Source organism: Taudactylus pleione, unplaced genomic scaffold (assembly GCF_031769625.1).
Source record: "Taudactylus pleione unplaced genomic scaffold, aTauple2 ptg000155l, whole genome shotgun sequence".
NCBI lineage: Eukaryota > Metazoa > Chordata > Amphibia > Anura > Myobatrachidae > Taudactylus > Taudactylus pleione.
In genome coordinates this window covers 4,479,903-4,499,034 of record NW_028284557.1, presented here as the reverse complement: position 1 = coordinate 4,499,034, position 19,132 = coordinate 4,479,903, and the positions used below count along the sequence as shown (strand labels likewise).

General features: G+C 46.1%; 1 protein-coding gene across 1 annotated transcript; it reads right to left on the bottom strand.

Moving 5' to 3' along the window:
* Positions 1–2,096: 2,096 nt before the first annotated feature.
* RPL19 (ribosomal protein L19) lies at positions 2,097–16,299 on the bottom strand. Its single transcript, XM_088474610.1, has 6 exons — positions 16,197–16,299; positions 13,789–13,895; positions 13,582–13,704; positions 12,760–12,880; positions 2,916–3,026; positions 2,097–2,296 (listed from the first exon to the last, which is right to left on the bottom strand). The coding sequence occupies exons 1-6, from the start codon at positions 16,199–16,201 to the stop codon at positions 2,170–2,172; spliced, it is 594 nt and encodes a 197-aa protein (XP_088330736.1). The 5' UTR covers positions 16,202–16,299; the 3' UTR covers positions 2,097–2,169.
* Positions 16,300–19,132: the final 2,833 nt, after the last annotated feature.

Genomic DNA, 19,132 nt, shown 5'->3' with positions numbered 1-19,132 from the left:
TCCGGAGGACAGTCTGGTGCTGCTCGGAAGTTTGTTAAAAAAAAATTAAAGCTTGGGCTATTTAATGCAGTCCTCCATTATAATGTTGGTCCAGCTCCTGCCAGACACCAACAAAACTGAAGTGCCCTCAGGCTGTGGGTGGGGTATAGGAGGAAGGACCAGAGAATCCTGGGATTGAAAAGCTTTGCTGTTCGGTCCCCCATGTCTCCCTGTGGAGCCCTATAGACCCTGAAGCAATATTAATTCTCACAATTCAAACTTACACAATATTGATCACATCTGCATTAAAAATGCAGATTGTGATGAATATGCCCTCTAATATAAAGATTAATACAAAATGTTTTGCATCAATAGTTTAAGTTAATAATGTACTAATAATTGCAGAACTGCCATGGTCATCAAGTATCCATATTGCAGGGGATATTTTAATTTTTAATGAAAATATCCCCACTATGTACAAAGGGGAACTCAGGGATAGCGGTTGTGGTGACTAATATACAATTTGCCGGGGATCTAACTCGCAAGGATAAATCTTTCATGTTTGTGCAAAACTTCTCCTGTGGAAGCAGAGGAGGCTGCGAAAGATCGAAAGTTCTCTCCTGCACCTGGAGCCTCCATAGGCTTAAAACAGTTTACACCATCTGAAGATGCTGTAAACTCCTGGGGCCAACCTCTAAAAAGCTTTGCTTTTTGGAGTTTGGTGCATAGGGGTCATATGGTCCACATTGATAATGGCAACTGATCTGCAGTACTAATTAGCACTCAGAGATTTGTGAAATCTCCTGCATTGTACCATTAGTACATTGCTACTAAAAAAAACAGCTTGATACATAGGCCCCTAATAGAAAAGTAGGCTATGTGGTCTAGCCCATTTGTGACTAATTGGCAGGAAAGAACTAAAATGTTGAATATTTCTTTATTTCCTACCAGGCATGGTCCTCTAGATCAGGGGTTCAAACATTTATTTTTGGTAAATACCATATAGCAACCAAGGAGTAGGTCAAGTACCACTTTGCAGAAGTGTGGTACAAAGACATCCTGAATGTTGACAGTTGGCATAACATTTTTCTATTGTTCAAGCCGATATTCTGAATGTCAACATAATGACTACCCTTTGCAGAAGGTATGAATTTTTACATGTAAACAGTTTGGACATTCATTACATGTAGCGCACTCTGCCCCTGCACTTACCTTAAATCCTGTGTCTTCACACTGCCCCATCCTATTCAGTTTAAAACAAGGAAGTGAACTTTAGTTCAGTTGCTGTCTGAGCACAGTGGGGGTAGCTGTCTTGACTTCTCTAGTATTCCCACTAGGCTGTTTTAGCAGAGCACAACACCCTGCCCAATTTTAAAGGGGAAAATGCACCCTGCTCTTTTAGCAACACCCCGCTAAAACAGCCTGCCCTATATCTTCCCCACCCGCAGGCCCCAGTGTACCGCAGGTGTAAAAAGTTAAGTGAACGTTCACCGCCAGGTGAATAGATGCCATGCGCATGCACACAGCACCTGTTCACCATGAGAGGAGAACTTGGGGGAAGCCCAACACCTCCGGAAGTGGTGGGCACACCCCAAAGTGTTAATTATTGAGGGTGTGTCATAGCCCCCTTTTCGGGAGCACGCACTCGCATAGTGCCCTGCCCGCAGTCTAGCGGGAACACTAATCTCCTCTGATCTCTTTATCGATCCAGGAAGACTTACCCTCATTCACAAATTACTGTGTGCGCAGCATCAGCCTGACCTCTCAGCTTTGTGCAGAGGAGGTCACGTAAAGTGGAAGTCTGCTGAGCCTGTCAGGTCAGGAACAGTCAACTGGGGTCACAAAGTTCTGAGCTGGTGGCACAGTAGTGGCCTTCAGGTTAGTAAGAATGTACCCTTCCCACAAACAACAAAAACCTCCAACACCCTCACGCGGCAGCCGGGGTAAAATGTCCAGAGTATAATAGATAAAGTTAAAAAATAAATATAGCTTAGGGAAAAAGGTAACTAATCAGACTGACCAAAATATCTAATTGTGGATACATAAACCTCCATTATGTATTTGAAAAGTAAATGTTAGCAGATTGACAAAACAATGCATGTCAGATGAGCACATACTGGAGGTGGAGGACGTTTTATTGAACTTGCACAAGGCAGTACTCTATACACACACATAATAAGGTGCAGGGATTTATTTCTTGCTGGACTCCTCTTCCTTGGAGAGGGTCTTGATAATCTCCTCTTTCTTGGCTTGGAGTCTCTCCTCACGACGCTTCCTTGCCTCCTTTGTCTTGGATCTGCGAGCTTCTGCCTGGTCACTACAGAGAGAGAGGGGGATATTATATAATTGCCGTACCATTATTTCATTGAGCACATAAAATGCCTTAAAAGATACTTTTCTGATGGCACAAGGAACAAAATTAAGCAAGTTTTCAGATGCAGTCTAGAGACCATCATCATTTTCCAATAATTAAATCTGCTTATCTAGTCTGATTCCAACACCACATGCTAATGAAAGGATCACTGCAACTATCTGATGGATTCAGAATCACTGAATCAAAGGGTTGTTATATTGCTGTATATTATACGGATGTCAGAAAATACAGTCAGTATGTGTGAGTGTCAATTATGAATGAAGACTTTACTGTGTGGAAAGGACCTTTAGTTAAGTAGACAAATGTTTTAATGCTCTCATTTAAAGCAAATTTACATAAGTGTGAATCTCCAATGTAAATATTACATAAAATATAATATATTTGTAAATGGCCTACAAGACAAATTGTTGAAGGTTCTGGTACTGTAATTTTCCAGTTGCTCCTAATTTCCACCATTTCATTCCAAGCACTCCAGTCAGTGAATTTATAATTGAGACTAAACACCCACTTCCCCCTAAAGACACTACAATCTCAGACAGGTTAGCCAAAGGTGGGTACTTACGCCAAGAGCTTCTTACGAGCTTTATCAGCCTTCAGTTTGTGGATGTGCTCCATGAGAATACGCTTGTTCTTAAACACATTACCCTTAACCTTCAGATACAGACTGTGGTACCTAATACAACAAGAAAGGAAGTTATGAAGAGCAGCTATTGGACATTGCATCGTTTTCACTGTCTCAACTGCGCATTATCTAATACGCCCATATATATTATGCACCAAATGAATAGCAATTACGGTAGCTCAGACACGTCCTCATGAGATATGAATATAGGTACATAAACAGCATCATATTCCCATATAGGCTTGGCAAGATTCCAAATTTAAAGGGTTCCACACGCTAAGCTACATGGATGCAGCACTTATAATCTTGGCAATGAAGGTGTTAAATTTTATAAGACAAATTTTCAAGAGACCCCAACCATTTTTTTTTCCCACTTTAGTAGAGAGAATTTATCTTTCAGGACAGATACTGTAGGACTTTGTGAGATTTGATTATAAAGAACACCCAATGTGATAAAGCATGTAGAAATTAACTTTGGTAAAAGATACATCAGAGAAACGCACTTACTAGATGCAGCCCATCACTGGTAACCAAAAGGGCATATGATAACTAGCATGCTATGTGGGAGTCTTCCAGCTGACTGAAGCTGTGGCAGAGTGTTGGACAAACTAGGACAATAAAAGCCTCAATATTTACAGGTGTTCAGCGCCAGAGTTACCCCTTAGCTTCAGCTGCATTTCATTAAAGATTATAAATACCTAGAGGGATATGAATCACCACAGTGGGATAGGGCTGTTCTTACAAGCACTCAGGGCAAAGTTGAGTGTGAATGGCCTCTGCAATCACAGTTTTATTTAAACATAGTAATATAGGAGCCCAAGAAGGCATAGAGGAAATTCAAATAGACCCAATCATTTTTTCTGGCAAATAAAACAGGATTTTAACGCATGAATTGCATTTCTGCAATCCAGTTTCAGTCGCCCAGGGAAATACACTGTATACAATCGGGAAGTCGGCTGCCTTAATACCAGCAGCCGGCTTCCCGAATGTCATATCCTGGCGAGGGTGAAATGCTGGGCATCTAGATGTAGACGCCTGAAATTTCCCCGATGCCGGGCGCCACGAGCGGACAGCCCTGGGGGACTTAGGGTTAGACACCCCTAAAGAGGGTTAGGTTAGTCAATACTTACCCATCGACGATCGGGATTTCCAGCGCTGTCGGGAACTCTGCTTTGGTTGGCCGGGAAGCGAACCCCCCCCCCCCCCCCCCAACTGGAAGCCTCTGGCCAAGGAGTTCACAGCTCCCCCTTCAGCACTGCGGCAAATAGTTTTGGTTTTTTTAAAGTGAGGCATGGCCACGCCTCCCACGCCTTTGAAAAGTGCCAGCTTCGGGGCTAATTGAATTAGCTCAGGGTATTAATTAGCTGGCAGTAAAGTACAGCAGCTAATTAAATTCCAATAGTATTTTAAAATTGAGAAAACCTAACACATTAAGGGCCAGATTCTGAATTGAGCAACATCGGACGCAATGGAGCGATGTTTTTCATCTATGCATGTGTCTGAGTCACACTCCTCATGCATCCCCATTTTGCACAGAGTCACAGTACAGATTTGGAAGCATGGTAGCAGAAATGTGAAGGGCATTCCTGGACAGTGACTGGGAGGTAACGGGGAGTGGCTTAAGAGACATTTTGCGTATGAGTGTCAGGGGAGTGTTACGGAAAGCAGTTGCATGCAAAGACACTGAGCCACCCACATAGGAAGCCATACTCGGACAGTGGGTCTCTCACTCTTTGCATACTTAGACGCATGGATCTATACCAGGGAAGTAGCTGTAGCAGCATTAGCATAAAGACGCAGACGCATCTGTGACAAATCCATTTGGGGTCCTTTGATTTTTAAACCTAGATGGGGCAAGTCATCTTGGCATTAGACTCTAATCTATGGATTTGTTTTTGGTTCTATGTAGTGTGTGTCACTGTCTGGTGATCAGACATTAACTACTATGGGAGAATAACAAAACTTTGGCCATTAGTGCAGGTTAAGGTGTCTGGTGATTAGACAACTAATGGGCCACTTTGTGTGAAGCAAACTGCCCCTTTCAAATACTGACTATCTTGAATTACTGGGAAACAGGATGGGGGAGATGTTCCTCCAATCCCTGTACTTCCCTAGCTTTCTGATAGGGGGTTATGGTCTGGCTATCACCAGGCAGTCTCTTCTATGGGGGCACCTAGGTTGAAGGAGGGCTCTCTTTCAAACCAGAATGCCTTCAGTCCTGAAAGTGCCAGGATAGGGAGCTGCACCCTAATGTTATCGAAGAAAAAACAAGTCTCTGCAGGAAAAAAAAAAATATGACCCCAAAAGACAGGACCATAAGAATGAGATGTAGAGGAGAAAACATTCTCTAACAAGATCTTCTAGGATTGCAATAACAAAAACAGCGTAAAGAAAGGACATCGAGTGGCAATGAGTAAAAAAAAAAAAAATTATAGAGTACAAATAAGAGATATAACTTACCCTTGTTATCTCTATTTCTACGAAGTCCATAGGGTTCCACAGGATACCTTGGGGGTATAGGCGATGCGGCAGCAGCATCGGGCACCACAGAGTTAAAACTTTAGCCTCCCAGGATGCACTGGGGTCCCTACTTTATACCCCGCCCCCCAGCCAAGGCCATCAGTTTTGTAACAAGCCATAGGCGGAGGAGGAGAACAAAGAAGAAAGTCTGGAACACAGAAGAAACACCTTCTCACTAGTAGGAGACGGAAAAACCAGTGACCAGATTAAAGCCCATCTGCAGTACAGGTGCGACAGGGCGGTAGTCCTGTGGAACCCTATGGACTTCGTAGAAATAGAGATAACAAGGGTAAGTTCTTACCATATCTCTTATTTTCTACTTTAGAGTCCATAGGGTATCCACAGGATACCTTGGGGATGTCCCAAAGCAGTATCCTTTTAAGGGAGGGTACTGTGCTGGAAGAAGAATCTGCCACCCGAAGGAAGCATCCTGAGAGGCGAAGGCAGGAAATGCATAATACCTGACTAAGGTATGGACAGAAGACCACGTGGCTGCCCTGCAAAGCTGAACAGCTGAGGCACCACGGCGAACTGCCCACGAAGGACCCACGGACCAAGTAGAGTGAGGATTTAGAGAGGTTGGTCTAAGAAGGCCCTTATGAATGTAAGCCTGAGAAATGGCCATGCGAATCAATCCTGCCAAAAATTGTTTAGTGGCAGGTCAACCTTTCTTATGGAAACCATAGAGGACAAAGAAGGGAGTCAGATTTCCAAAAGGAACTGGTATGGTCAACGTAAATCCTCATAGCACGTACCACATCCAGAGAGGCCTCACCAGCAGAGAGGACTGAGGAATTAAAGGCCGGTACTAGGATTTCCTAATTAAATGTAGAAACTAGATATCACCTTAGGTAGAAAACCAGGGTGAGTGCGAAGCCCCGCCCTGTCTATGAAAATTCAGAAAGGGAGGACGAGAGAACCCCCAAATCTGACACCCTTCTGGTCGAAGTAATGGACAGAAGAAACAGTCTTAGCTGTAAGCCATTTGAAAGCCACTGAGCCCAGAGGTTTCAATGGCAGTCCTTGGAGAGCCCTCAGGACCACAGCCAAATTCCAAGGAGCCACTGGCGGGACAAAGGGAGGCTGAATACGAAGTGCACCTTGCATCAAGGTGTGGACATTAGGAAGCGTAGCGATCCTACACTGAAACTAGACTGACAGGGCAGAAAGTTGCACCTTCAGTGAAGCAAGGCGAAGACCGTGATCTAAGCCCGTTTGTAGGAAAGCCAAAACCCTGGATATCCTAAGGACCTGAGAATCAGAACCTCTAGGACGACACCATTTAAAGAAAGTATGCCGCACCCGGTGGTACATCCCTGCAGAAGTAGGTTTCCGAGCTATGAGCATGGTGTTAACAGAGCTGGAAAAACCCCTGGACCTTAAGAGGGCTGACTTAACAGCCATGTGGGCCCGTATGCAGAGGCAACAATGTCGGGGTGTCAACTGAGAAACCCCGGAGATCTGAGAACCAGTGCCGTCTAGCCCACGCTGGAGCTATGAGCAGAAGCGTGTCATTTGCGAGTAATTCGAGGAAGAAGGGAAAACGGAGGGAACAGATACGCAAACCTGAAGGTCCACCTTACTCACAGCGCGTCCACCAGAAGAGCCCCTTCGTCTTCTGTGATTGAACCGTACACAGGCAGCTTGTTGTTGTGTCGGGAGGACATGAGGTCTTTTTCTGGAGAGAAACAAAAAAAACATTTATTCACCAGTTGGTGAAATACTTCCTGGTGAAGAGACCATTCCCCTGGATGCACGTCCTGACGGCTGAGAAAGTCTGCACCCCATTTGAGGCCTCCTGGCATGAACATTGCCAAATTATGGCAGGGAGATTGGCCTCTGCCCAAGGTAGAATGTGGGCCACTTCCGTCAGAACTGCCTGACTTCAGTTTCCCCCTGGGCGGTCTATGTAAGCCACCGTGATGGCGTCGTCTGACTGTACCTGCACGGACTGTCCGTGGAGGACATGTTTTATCTGCTGGAGAATTTTGAATACTGGCCAAAGTTCCAAGGGATTTATTGGAAATGCAGATTCTGTTGGCGTCCACCATCCCTGAACGAAGTGTGGACCCGTCACTGCTTCCCAGCCCTGGGGACTGGCGCCCATCATTAGAAGGACCCAGTCCGCAGTTGAAAAGGGGCGCACCATGTCTGGGGAGCAGTTAGTAGCCACCAGGCTAGAGACAGACGGACCACTGGGGAAAGCACAAACGTCTGTGTTTTTAACTTTTACCCGATTGGGCATCCCATTCTATCTATCTGCAGCAGAGGTCTGGAGTGGAACTGGGAATATTCCACCATGTCGAACATCGATACCATGGAACCCAGTAACCGCATTGTTGAGTGCACAGACACTTGTCGGCTGCGAAGGCAACGTCTGTAACTTAGAGATATCGTCCTTTGTCAAAAAGATCCCCTGGTGTTGAAAGACTAACAGGGCTCCGAAATGGAGCATCCTCAGTAAGGGGACCCAGGGAGGACTTCTCTCAGTTTATCAGCTAGCCATAATTGTGCAGCACAGATGTTAGGTGCAGATGGCGCTGAAGGATTTCTGGAGACCCTGCTAACATGAGGTAGTCCAGATAGGACAACAGGCGGACCCCCTGCATTCGAAGGTGGGCTGCCATAACCGCCATGAGTATGGTAAATACTCGAGGCGCAGTGGCCAGAGTAAAGGGCAGTGCCTGAAACAGGAAATGGCGGCTTAACATCGCAAACCCGAGGAATTGCTGTTGCGCCAAGATAATAGGTATATGAAGGTAGGCTTCATAAGTGTCCAGAGACACTCTAGGTCCCATTGCCAATATAATGGAACAGAGGGTCTGTATCCTTAACCGAAGAACCTCAAGACTTGTCTAGGCACCTGAGGTTTTGGCCGGTAAAACCCATTGGGTTCGTGTACCAGAAAGATAATCGAGTAATATCCCGTTCCCTGTTGGGATAATGGAACAGGTACTATAACTCCACCCCGGAGCATAGAGTGCAGCTCTTCTGGAGTTCCATGGCCTTAACAGATGGAAGACCTGTAGTGAAAAACCGGCTGGGATGCCTACGCCGAAATGAGAGGGCGTACCCCAGAGAGACCACTTCTTTGACCCAAGTGTCCACGGAAGTCAGATACCAGCACTGGGCAAAGTGAAGAAGCCAGCCTCCCACTTTGGCATCCGCTTTCCAAGAACGCAACCCTAGGGTGCGGCGAACTGCCATGGCTGGCAAGGAGATTCTGGAAACGGCTGCCTCATTAATATACGTGGCTGAGTCTTTGGGATTGCCTACCAACTTCGCCAGTTCAGGCGACGAGTCAGAGTCCAGAGACAATTACAAATTATCAGCCCAGCGCTCCATGGCTGTGGATACCTAGCCCACGGCCACAGCCGTCTGGACGCCCCTCCAGCAAGGGAATAACTGGATTTTAGGCATATTTCCACCTAATGATCCGTGGCATGCTTGAAGGAGGCATGGAGGGCATGGTAACGTAGTACTCCACACTAGGCGTGTAACATGAGAATCCACTGCGGAGGAGTCTATTTAGTTTTGGCCACGGGGGGGTTGCCAATAACCAAGACCGCACGGACTGCCCATATAAGGTTTGGCATATATGTTTTTGACTTAAGACTTCTGGTCTGAAAGGTCAAAAATTGTCACCGTCATCAAATGTCATGACATCACCATCATGCAGAACATTTGAGACACTACAGACCGCTTAGACTGCAATGATGGCTCCCCCGTAACACGGCCGATAGGTTCTGTACCGAATTGGGCCGTGAACCCACACAGGCAGGCTCATGCGAGACATAGGTGGGTGAGAGCAGGTGAGACTGGGAGCCACACAGCGTCCTGGGAAACCCCTATATGGGTGAGGAACCAACCGCCGTGATAACCCCTATGGGGCAACGCAGGGGGTGTGGCCAGTTAACCCAAGCCCAACAAGGCCAGGGTGTTCCTGTACAGGCGCAGACACAGTAACTGGGCGTGATATTAGAAACCACGCCCTGCATAAACTCCCAGTGTTACAATACCCTCCGCTATTAGTACATTAATCATAAAATGGCCGCCGAGGAGCAGAGAGGAGGCGGGCCCCGGGGGAGGAACGCTGAACACAGCCCGCCAGACCGCTGTGGAGAGGCACTGTGCAGCGGGGGAGACGCCGGCTGTTAACAGGGAAGGCGCACTCCCCTGGCATGCATTTAACCCCAGGGACGCCGGACGTTTTCCGCTCGCTGTCCCTGGAGCGCAGGTTAATACCTGGCTCCACTCGCAAGCCAGTCCCCAGGGAGCCCCCTGCCTGGGGACTGAGGACTCTGTCTTTCGGCGGGTCCCCTCCGCGGGACCCGCCGCTTACCTGGTCCCCTTAGATCCGGCTACAGTCCGGGACCACCGCTAGCCGTGACCCCAGACCCCCACCAGCATCCCCAGATCGGTACCGGCGGGGTGAAGGAGCGACAGCATGGACGTCTGAAGAGACTGTCCATGCTGTACTGCTCTAGATGTGCAGCCACAGCTGCTTTTGAAAGTCTTCAGGGGCTGTAACAGCCCCACTCTGCTACATGTGCTCTGACTCCTGGCCGGGGACTGACAAAACTGATGGCCTTGGCTGGGGGGCAGGGTATAGAGTAGGGACCCCAGTGCATCCTGGGAGGCTAAAGTTTTAACTCTGTGGTGCCCAATGCTGCTGCAGCATCGCCTATACCCCCAAGGTCTCCTGTGGAACCCTATGGACCCTAAAGTAGAAATGTACCTTTATTTTGACATCCACTGGGGGACACTGGATACAATATGTACATTTCAGTTTTCCTAAGTAAGAGTACACTCAGCTGGTCTCAATCTTCCTATTCATACTGTCAAGACAGAGCCTCAACTTTCAGATTGGGTACACAATACTATCCTGGATCGTGGCTGACTGATGCAACAATATATTGGTCGCCCGTACACAGAACGATATAGCGCACAAACGTGTGATACACCATTCAGTGGCCGCATCTAGGAGCATGCCTTCATATAGTCACATCTGCTGTGCAGAACACCAGATGTGACTAAGTCACTGTTGTGTCGTGGGAATCGTGGATACACATAAGACGATGTGCCCAATACATCATTCTGATCAGTGTCAAAACGATATATTGTCTAATGTGTACCCTGCCTAATGCTGGCTACACATCAGAATAACATGTATCCCAGCTGACCTAACGCAATAACTGGCGCCATGCACGATCCATGACCACGCAATATACCCTTCCATCCCACATTCACTTGCATGCAGTCAGCGTGATCGGCCCATCTGACATGCAGCACATGCTAACGCACGTGAACGCGCAATTGAGGGATCATGCTGAGCGATAGGGACTATATATCGCTCCGATCTGCATCAGAACAATATATTGTCCTATACATTGCCTGATGTGTACCCAGCCTAAGAATAACAGGGGTCTATTAGTCACATTATGGGTATGTCTAACCCAGACAGTGACTAACACTGAACATATCCTCATTTGAATGTTCCAGGTCTCATGTAAGCTGTAGATTCCAATTAGGTCAGGTCTGAGAACTGTTCAGCACAACTGACTTTTTGCCTTCTTGAAGATCTACAACATGCTGGGTTGCTTGCATTAAGCCCTTACTCCTTGCTGTCCATACAAATCTTCGACAGAACCCCCCCCCCCCCCCCCCCAAAAAAAAAGGTGCATGCCACAAACCTATTGGAGGAGCTCCAAATTAATAATTTTGACATCCAATTCACAAGCTGCAGCTCCTTATGGCCCACTAGGTAATATAGAGTGACGTCTGACAATTTAAACCATATCACTGATATCCCTGGACGTATTTTGCTTAATCAGATCCAATGGGAATTACAAGAGCTGCACAGCATAACAGACACTGTTCAGAACAAGATACAGTGCATAAAGCCATGCTGACTACAGACTGCAAAACTTTCAGAGCTGTGGTCTACTGTTGTGTATTTTTCCCCACCAGGGCTCAACACTAAGATGGCCACCACTACCTGCAGTGACAGAGACTGATCTTCCCCACAGAGGTGGTCACACGATAAAGAAATGGTAATCATCATGAGTAGAGTGAAAGGGGCTTAATCTATTGCAGGTAAAGTTAAAGTGACCAAGCACTTGTCATCACACTCTACAGGAGCATAGGTTATTAATCTTGGCCTACTTGGAGACTACTTAAGATCCAACTTTGAGCACTCCGCTCGGAGGACAACAGCCTTGAGCACAGTAGCTTCCAGCTTATCTGGGTCCTGGACAGTGGCAGTGCTCCAGGTGACCATGTAAGTAGCTCCTGCTAACATTCTTCTTTGATAGCCTGGTGCCCAGCCATTAGCTGGCACTTAACTATTGAAATGTGAGCCTCACAATCTTTAACAGGCTACCTGGTGGCCTTTGCCCGCATCAAATGCACAAATGCAGCCAAAACATTGTACAGCTATAAATAGAAAACTGTTTAATTCAGTTAATGCTTCTTAGGTCAAAACACTTTTAAACTGAAAGACCATGTTCGCGTGCATCTCTAGCCCCCTCAGTCACTCTGGCAGTCACATTTCTGATACCATGCACTTCAATTGCTACAGCACTTTTATACATACACTTTGTAACTTCATGCACCGTACGAGGTAAGGAATTTTTATTCATGTGCAGTCAAATAAAAAAATAATCAGCTCAACTATGAACAGCTCTGTACAAAATTGAGGGAATGGAAATTAAAAAAGGACTTCGATATACAGTTTACACCAAGAAGAGTAGCAGCTGCAATGGCAATTAAAATCATGGGAAATATGAAAATAATATCACTATCACAGCGATCCCCATTTACACCACATCTTGAACATGAGGTAGTTTTAAGCATCTCAAAGCACACTAACAGTCCAGGTTTCAAGGATAGCCATACTTGAGCACAGGTGTCTTAATTAGTATTAGTTATTTTGATTTAACCATCTGTGCTCAAGCATGGATATCACTAAAACCTGGACTGTTTGTGTGCCTCGAGGGCAGAGGTTGGGAAAACACAGCTTTTGGCTTTTCAGAGCTGGGCAATTTAAGGGATTCTGAATAAAAACTAGATTTTATGAAAGGTTACATTTACCAACTTGTTCTTTTTTCAACATTTACACCTGTAACAGAGTATTCCTGAAGATGCATCAATAGCACAGTATTTTTTTTTAAATATAGGCTTTCAAACCAAAAGTAGTATTCTTATTTCAGTCTCATGCTCAATGGATTAAAAGGCAATTTACTGCCATCACTGAAGTTCTTACATGTGCCTGTCGATCTTCTTTGACTCACGGTAACGACGGAGCAGACGACGAAGAATTCTCATCCTCCTCATCCATGACAGCTTCTCAGGCATACGAGCATTAGCAGTACCCTTTCTCTTACCTGCACGGAAATGCAGAGAGCTCCATCATAAAGTTTTCAATTATAAATCAGTAAGGAATACAAACAGCCTAGGATATGCGCAACTGACACGGTAATCCCTCAGACAGGGCCTTTTCCTTCATTTTCTCTTCCTAGCACTTTTGGAGTCACTAGGCATTTGTTGCAGTCTCTATTTCTTCCCACTGGTGACTCTGATCCTGGCTGACTTAGGAGTGTGGGAGGACAGAACAGGGAGGTTGGAGGAAATCAGTTTACACAAGATAATTTGAGCACTAATCTATACTGCATTATACCCCATTATGATTTCTCTCAAGCAGACCAGGTGTAGGTTATGATAAAGTGGATAAATACATTCGAGAGGTTGTCAATGAGAAAAATGGCACACTATTGATGACTGTGGTACACAGTAGGTGGTCCTTTTTCAGTTAGCTGCAAGAAAGCACTTGGCTGCATTTCAATATATAACCAATTAGTTTTGGTGGGTTCTTGGGGAGGTGAGGTTAGAGGGAATATGAAGGTCAACCTTACCAAATAAGGAATAGCCTCGGGACAGTTCCACTATCAGCTTCAAATGTTGCAATATCATTCCACCCAACATGACTTAAGTGGAACACCAAACATTTCCACATGTAACTTGAGGCTATTCTACACGAACAGCAAAGATTTAAGTCAGCAATGCTTTGTCATGTGCCCAAACTTACCGATGCCCATATGTCTTCCCTTCCTACGGGCAAGGGTGTTCTTACGGCAACGAGCACGAGAGTGGACAGTTACTGGCTTGCGTATAATCAAACCATCCTTGACCAGCTTCCGGATTTGCTGACCTACAAGAAAAGCAGGAACACATTTAGTCTAGTCACCAGGAGCAGAGACAGACAACTAGATGAGGTGACTGGGATAACACTTACGGGAGTTGGCATTGGCGATCTCATTGGTCTCATTTGGATCAAGCCATACTTTTTTCTTGCCACAGCGCAGCACGCTGGAGGCGAGCCTCTTTTGAAGTCTGAGCATGCTAAAGAAATAGAAGTTTAATATCACACCACAAAAGTGTATATGCATTCCTACATCAGACGCTGAAAGGTTTACAGGAATAAAATCCCAGGTCCAACCCAGGTTATTGAACAGTTTCAACCTGTGTCACAGCTGCACAGACCTCATACTGCACGTTGGACCCAGGTCATCCACGTTTACATTGCACCCGTGTTTGCCCTGCATGTCACTCCCTTGAGGCAGGCCTACGCATCCACAGCCAATCAGCATCACAAACTTTACCTGAGTTCTCCCATACAGACTGTATTGTATCTGACCAAGGTTGAAGTCCCCGGCTACACAACCAACGACTTGGGTAGTCCCAGCAATATCCTGGTTCAGAAGCATGGTGTGAAAGGGGTATTAATCAAAACTTGGAGAAATAAAATTGAGAGAGAAAGTACCAACCAATCAGCTCCTAAGTTTTCAAACGGGGTCTATTTACAAAGCCTGTCCCAACTTATCAGCTCCTGTCATGTCATTGGCTGTGTTGGAAAAAACAACAGTTAGGAGTTGATTGGTTGGTACTCTCACAGGGGGAGATGTATGAACTGCCAAAGCTGTATCAGCACAATTTATGTATGCTGATACTGCTTCTCCCCATGTATAAATGCAGTGTTGGGTGGTAAATGACAGGGGCGCTATGCCGCCATCATTAACGGCACTGCTATCTACAAGATAGTAGCGCCGATGTGCAGGCAGATATAGGAACTGTCAGTTACACCGACTGTTCCAACAGATGCAACTGTCGTTGCCTGATGCATAGCACTGTCCCTAGGGTTTCTTTTAGTGAGCCGCAGGTGCCATTGGAGGGGGTTTCTGACCGGCGCATGCGCAGAGCGCCGGTTAGAAGCCGAATAAGGGAGAGTGCCATTCGCCAGAGGGGAGTAAACTCTCCCTCTTTGGCAACTACAATAATACATGCTGCCGAAAACATCCATTACCTGCCTCTTCATACATCTACCCCAGAATCTTATCTCTCTCCAAGCTTTGATAAACCCCTCCAGGGAGTGATACGCTTTAAATGCATTAAAGACACAGTAACCACAAAACCAGTCAGCACATGACTAAACACAGCTAAAACAGAAGGAAGCCTAGAAAGGATAATGAACATTTTAAAAAAATAAAATTACAATACACAAATCTAGAGCTTGTCCAAATGGTGCAGATGAAATTTGAACATGGGACCACTGCAAAACAATCTCATACTACTCTAGCAGAGAGATCTGCCATAGCAACAGAGAAAGTGTCAAATTAAGAGAATATTTATATTGTACAAGAATATAAGCATTAACCATGACAAGTTCCAACAGTATCTGCATACAAGGATAACTTTTTAAAGCATCCATAATACACAGGGAACTTCAATTCAAATTGATGTGCCACCAGCTGCGCACATATCAGCCATTAGATTCTTCATGTTAACATCACAGGACGACAAAAATTATATATATATATATTACATACATACTTATGAAAGCCTGGCAATATACTTAAAGTTAGTGAAGTCAAAAAATGGTGCAGTTTTCTTTAATGAAGTATTCTGAACTGATCTTTCCATGCAGATAAGAGATATCTATCTCTATGGGAAGATCAGTTCAGAATACTTTATTAAAGAAAATTGCATCAGTTTTTGGCGTCACTGACTCAGTATAGTGCCAGGCTTTCATCAGTATGGGTGGGTATGTGTATATATCTCCACACATCCCCCTAATCTTACAACCTACTATGCCAGTAACACCAGTAAACGAAGATTTAAGGGAATAAATAAATCAGAAGACAATACAGAGATATATTATCAGAACAGTCATGTTACACCTTCTTGAAAGAGAGATGGAACAGGTCTGGAAATGTGGCTGTTGTGTGACTACATTCATGGACGGATGTGTGAGATTACATATAACACAGGGTGGGAGGGAGGGAGGTAAGTGTACACTGAAGCTACACAGCAGCCAGGACACCGGTTAATTTTGGTGCGGGAGAGACCCTTCATGAGGAGCTGGGCGCCGGCTATAGGGTATAGCGAGGGCAAATGCTCCTGGATGCAAAGGAGACTGTACACATGGGGGTGTCAGAGGCCGGCAGTGCGGGAACTATGTACCCTGACCTGTCACACAGGCCTGCTCGCCGTGGGGGACACGGAGTCAAACACCAGACTGCACGGCCCCCGAGTCCAGCACACCACCGGGATCTACATCTAGCCCATCTCCAGAGTGCCAGAAGCCCAGGTCGGGGTGCCCCAGGCCTAATAACAGCGGTTTCCCCGGGTACCAAGGCCCCTCACCTCATGGCGGCTGCTCTGCTCCAGCACGGAAAGGAAAGGAAGCGGTTCGGTCACTACCATTATCACGGAGGGTGATGCCACTGCATGCAAGGGGAGGTGCCAAGCTCAATAGTAGCCCGCCGGCTCTCCCAAGCCATGGGGCACGGCCGCGATATATATAACGATACAACAGGACATCGACACATTAACGTTTGACGTAGGATCACTGTTAAATTCAACATTTCTTGCAAAAGTTTCCCCCCGTGTAGACGAAATGGACTGATCTGAGAGGCGAGCATGCGCATTGCGGGTTCTCTGGCGCAGACCCACGTGGGAGGAGGGGAGAGAAGCATAAAATGGAGACCAGGCAGTGACGTTAAAGTGGGCGTGGTGTACGGATGTAATGGGAGGAGCTTACGTGAATACTGATGGTCGTGGAAGTGAATTTATGACTGGGCTTTTTCACAGTTTGTTTTATCCTTTTCAGCAATGCCTGGATGGAATGTAATGCTTTACCTATGTACACATGGGTGTTACTTTTTCTTTCTTTATTGGGCATTTTGTCAGGCTTTCTCACTCCATTAAGTGACCATTACGCCGTTAAGGTTTTCTTTACATAAGGTAACGAATGCATTTGGAAATATGTACTAAGCTCTGGAAAGTGCTTCTTCCAACTTCTTCAAGTAGCTAAGCTACCTTTTTTCGTCCCCCTGGCCTTAGCGCAAAATTCCTTGATAACTTTGCTTCCTGGCTCCTATTCTTCAAATGGGCTCTCGAGAACCCTTTCTTCCTCAAAGCTTTCCAGCGCTTATCCTAACCCACTACTCCATGTTCCTTCCTCACAAGACAACTCATTTGTGTCACCCCCAGGGCCGGCTCTAGGGGTCTGAGCACCCTGTGCCGGCACTTTACGCTGCGCCATGCAATCGCGCGTGGTGAAGCCATGTGTGACCAAAATTGGGGGTGAGGTCTCATTACCATAGACCATGCCCCCTAAGTGACGTTATTTAGAGGCGTGCCTGCATGCGTCAGACTGGGGGTCCAGCGCTCTGTCACTGGCTGGGCTTCCCCCAGCCCTCTCCCATCAGTGAATGGATGCCGCGCGCATGCAGAGCTGCGGCGTTGGGGGTCCCCAACCTCCCGATTTGGCCACGTCGGCCCACGGGTGGAACAGCAGGACAGTACTGTCCCACTGAAATCGTGATGTTGGGGAGGGTTGCCCCGCACACACTGCACCCATTATAGACACGCCACTGCGAGCAGGGCCCTCTTCCCCTACGTGCTTCTTCCCTTATATTTTAATTTACAACAGCACCTAACACTTGGTTGCTGGCACCCTGCTGCTTATTTAAGTGTTATGCAGCAATGTTTATAAATCATGTATTTGTACTGCATTGTTTGTACTGTTAATAACTTTTTCTTGTGTGCTCATTTGTTTATGTATTATGTAGGGCAGGGATGGGGAGCCGTATAAGGCCCTCTGAGTCATTTGGTCTGGCCCCCTGAGCTTTTCTCTGCTAGCCTCATCTGGCTAGCAGGGTGCCCAGAATGGCATCTTGCAGCCAGAATCTATGCAGCAGTGCCGCCAGGAGCGTCCTTAGGACCCTTTTGACGGTACACCTCTGCTCTTACAGCTCCCGCTCCGGACATTGCTGTAATCAACGGCAATTGTGGACCCACCCCGTGTGACATCACATGGAGGGAGCGTGGCCTGCACCAGGCCCATGAACGATGTTATATATATCAAAATGTCCCTCGGCAGAAAAAAGGTTCCCCACCCCTGTTGTAGGGCGTTGCGGAACCCTTGTGGCGCCATATAAATAAAGGATAATGATAAAGTGGAGAGTGATAAACGACCAACCATTCAGCTCCTAACTGTCATGTTACAGGCTGTGTTTGAAAAATTACAGGAGCTGATTGGTTGGTACTTTATCAGTCTCCAATTTATCACTTTTTTTTGTGCTTTTATCTATGGGCCCATTACACATGTGAAAATACTATTCTCTGCATGATTTAAGTAACAGGCCCATTCATTCATTACTAGGAGCCCGATGGGGCCTCCTAATATTCAGCAAACTCTGAAAATTGAAAGTCTTCAGTTTGCCTACAGGAACCAACCAGGATGTGCAGGGGGATCCCTGCGCCAAACTCAGGTCACAAATGCACAGAAAACTGGATAGGGCAATGGTAAGTATCAGAGGGCATCCCAAATTATGCCCCAAGAGGGACAAAAAATGAAATGGAACAGACCCAGCCGTTATAATTGAGTCATTTTATAAGTTGTATACCTTTCTCTGCAATCTACATGACAGCAGAGATACTGAAAGCTTAAAAACTGTTAAAATCACCCAGAAGACTTTCCAAAATCCTACCATAAAACTTTCTACAACATTCTGATACCTCACATGTTAACTACCTTTAATACCCTTTTCAGACTAGCAGCAAAATCCCGGGTTAATGCAGGGTTAACCTGGGTTGTTGCTAGGTGTAAAAGGGGCAAGGATTGGATTCCCGAGTCGAGTCACCCTTCAATCCAACCCGGGTAGCTTGCAGGGTTTAACACGTCACGACCGGTGTAACCCTGCAGTGTAAATAGGAAACCAGGGGACTTCTGGGTTTCCTGACTCTTAGAGCACCAGAAGAACTGTTCCACTGCACAGTGCCACAGTGGGAACGAGGTCTGAACCAGATTGGAACCGTGTTCCAAATACTGTGTCAGACCCCGGGCATTAATGTAAAAGGGGTATAACTGTGTTATAAGAGGTTGAAAATTTCAGACTTCACACAATCAACTATTATTGTAATTCCCAAACCTAATAAAGACCCTACTAATACCCCTTTCACACCTAAATCCCTAGTCCGATCCGGGCTAATGAACATGGTTTCTAGCCGTGTCACAGCTGCTTGAAAGGGGTAAAACTGCGCCAACTATAGGCTTGTTCCTTTACTCATTACAG

What these genes read in the sequence shown, in the direction of transcription:
- RPL19 (XM_088474610.1), bottom strand. An exon ending in AAGAAGATCGACAGGCACAT is followed by an intron (nt 3,027 to 12,759) that starts GTAAGAACTTCA and finishes TTGTTGTATTAG; the next exon opens with GTACCACAGTCTGTATCTGA. An exon ending in GCTCGTAAGAAGCTCTTGGC is followed by an intron (nt 2,297 to 2,915) that starts GTAAGTACCCAC and finishes CTCTCTCTGTAG; the next exon opens with TGACCAGGCAGAAGCTCGCA.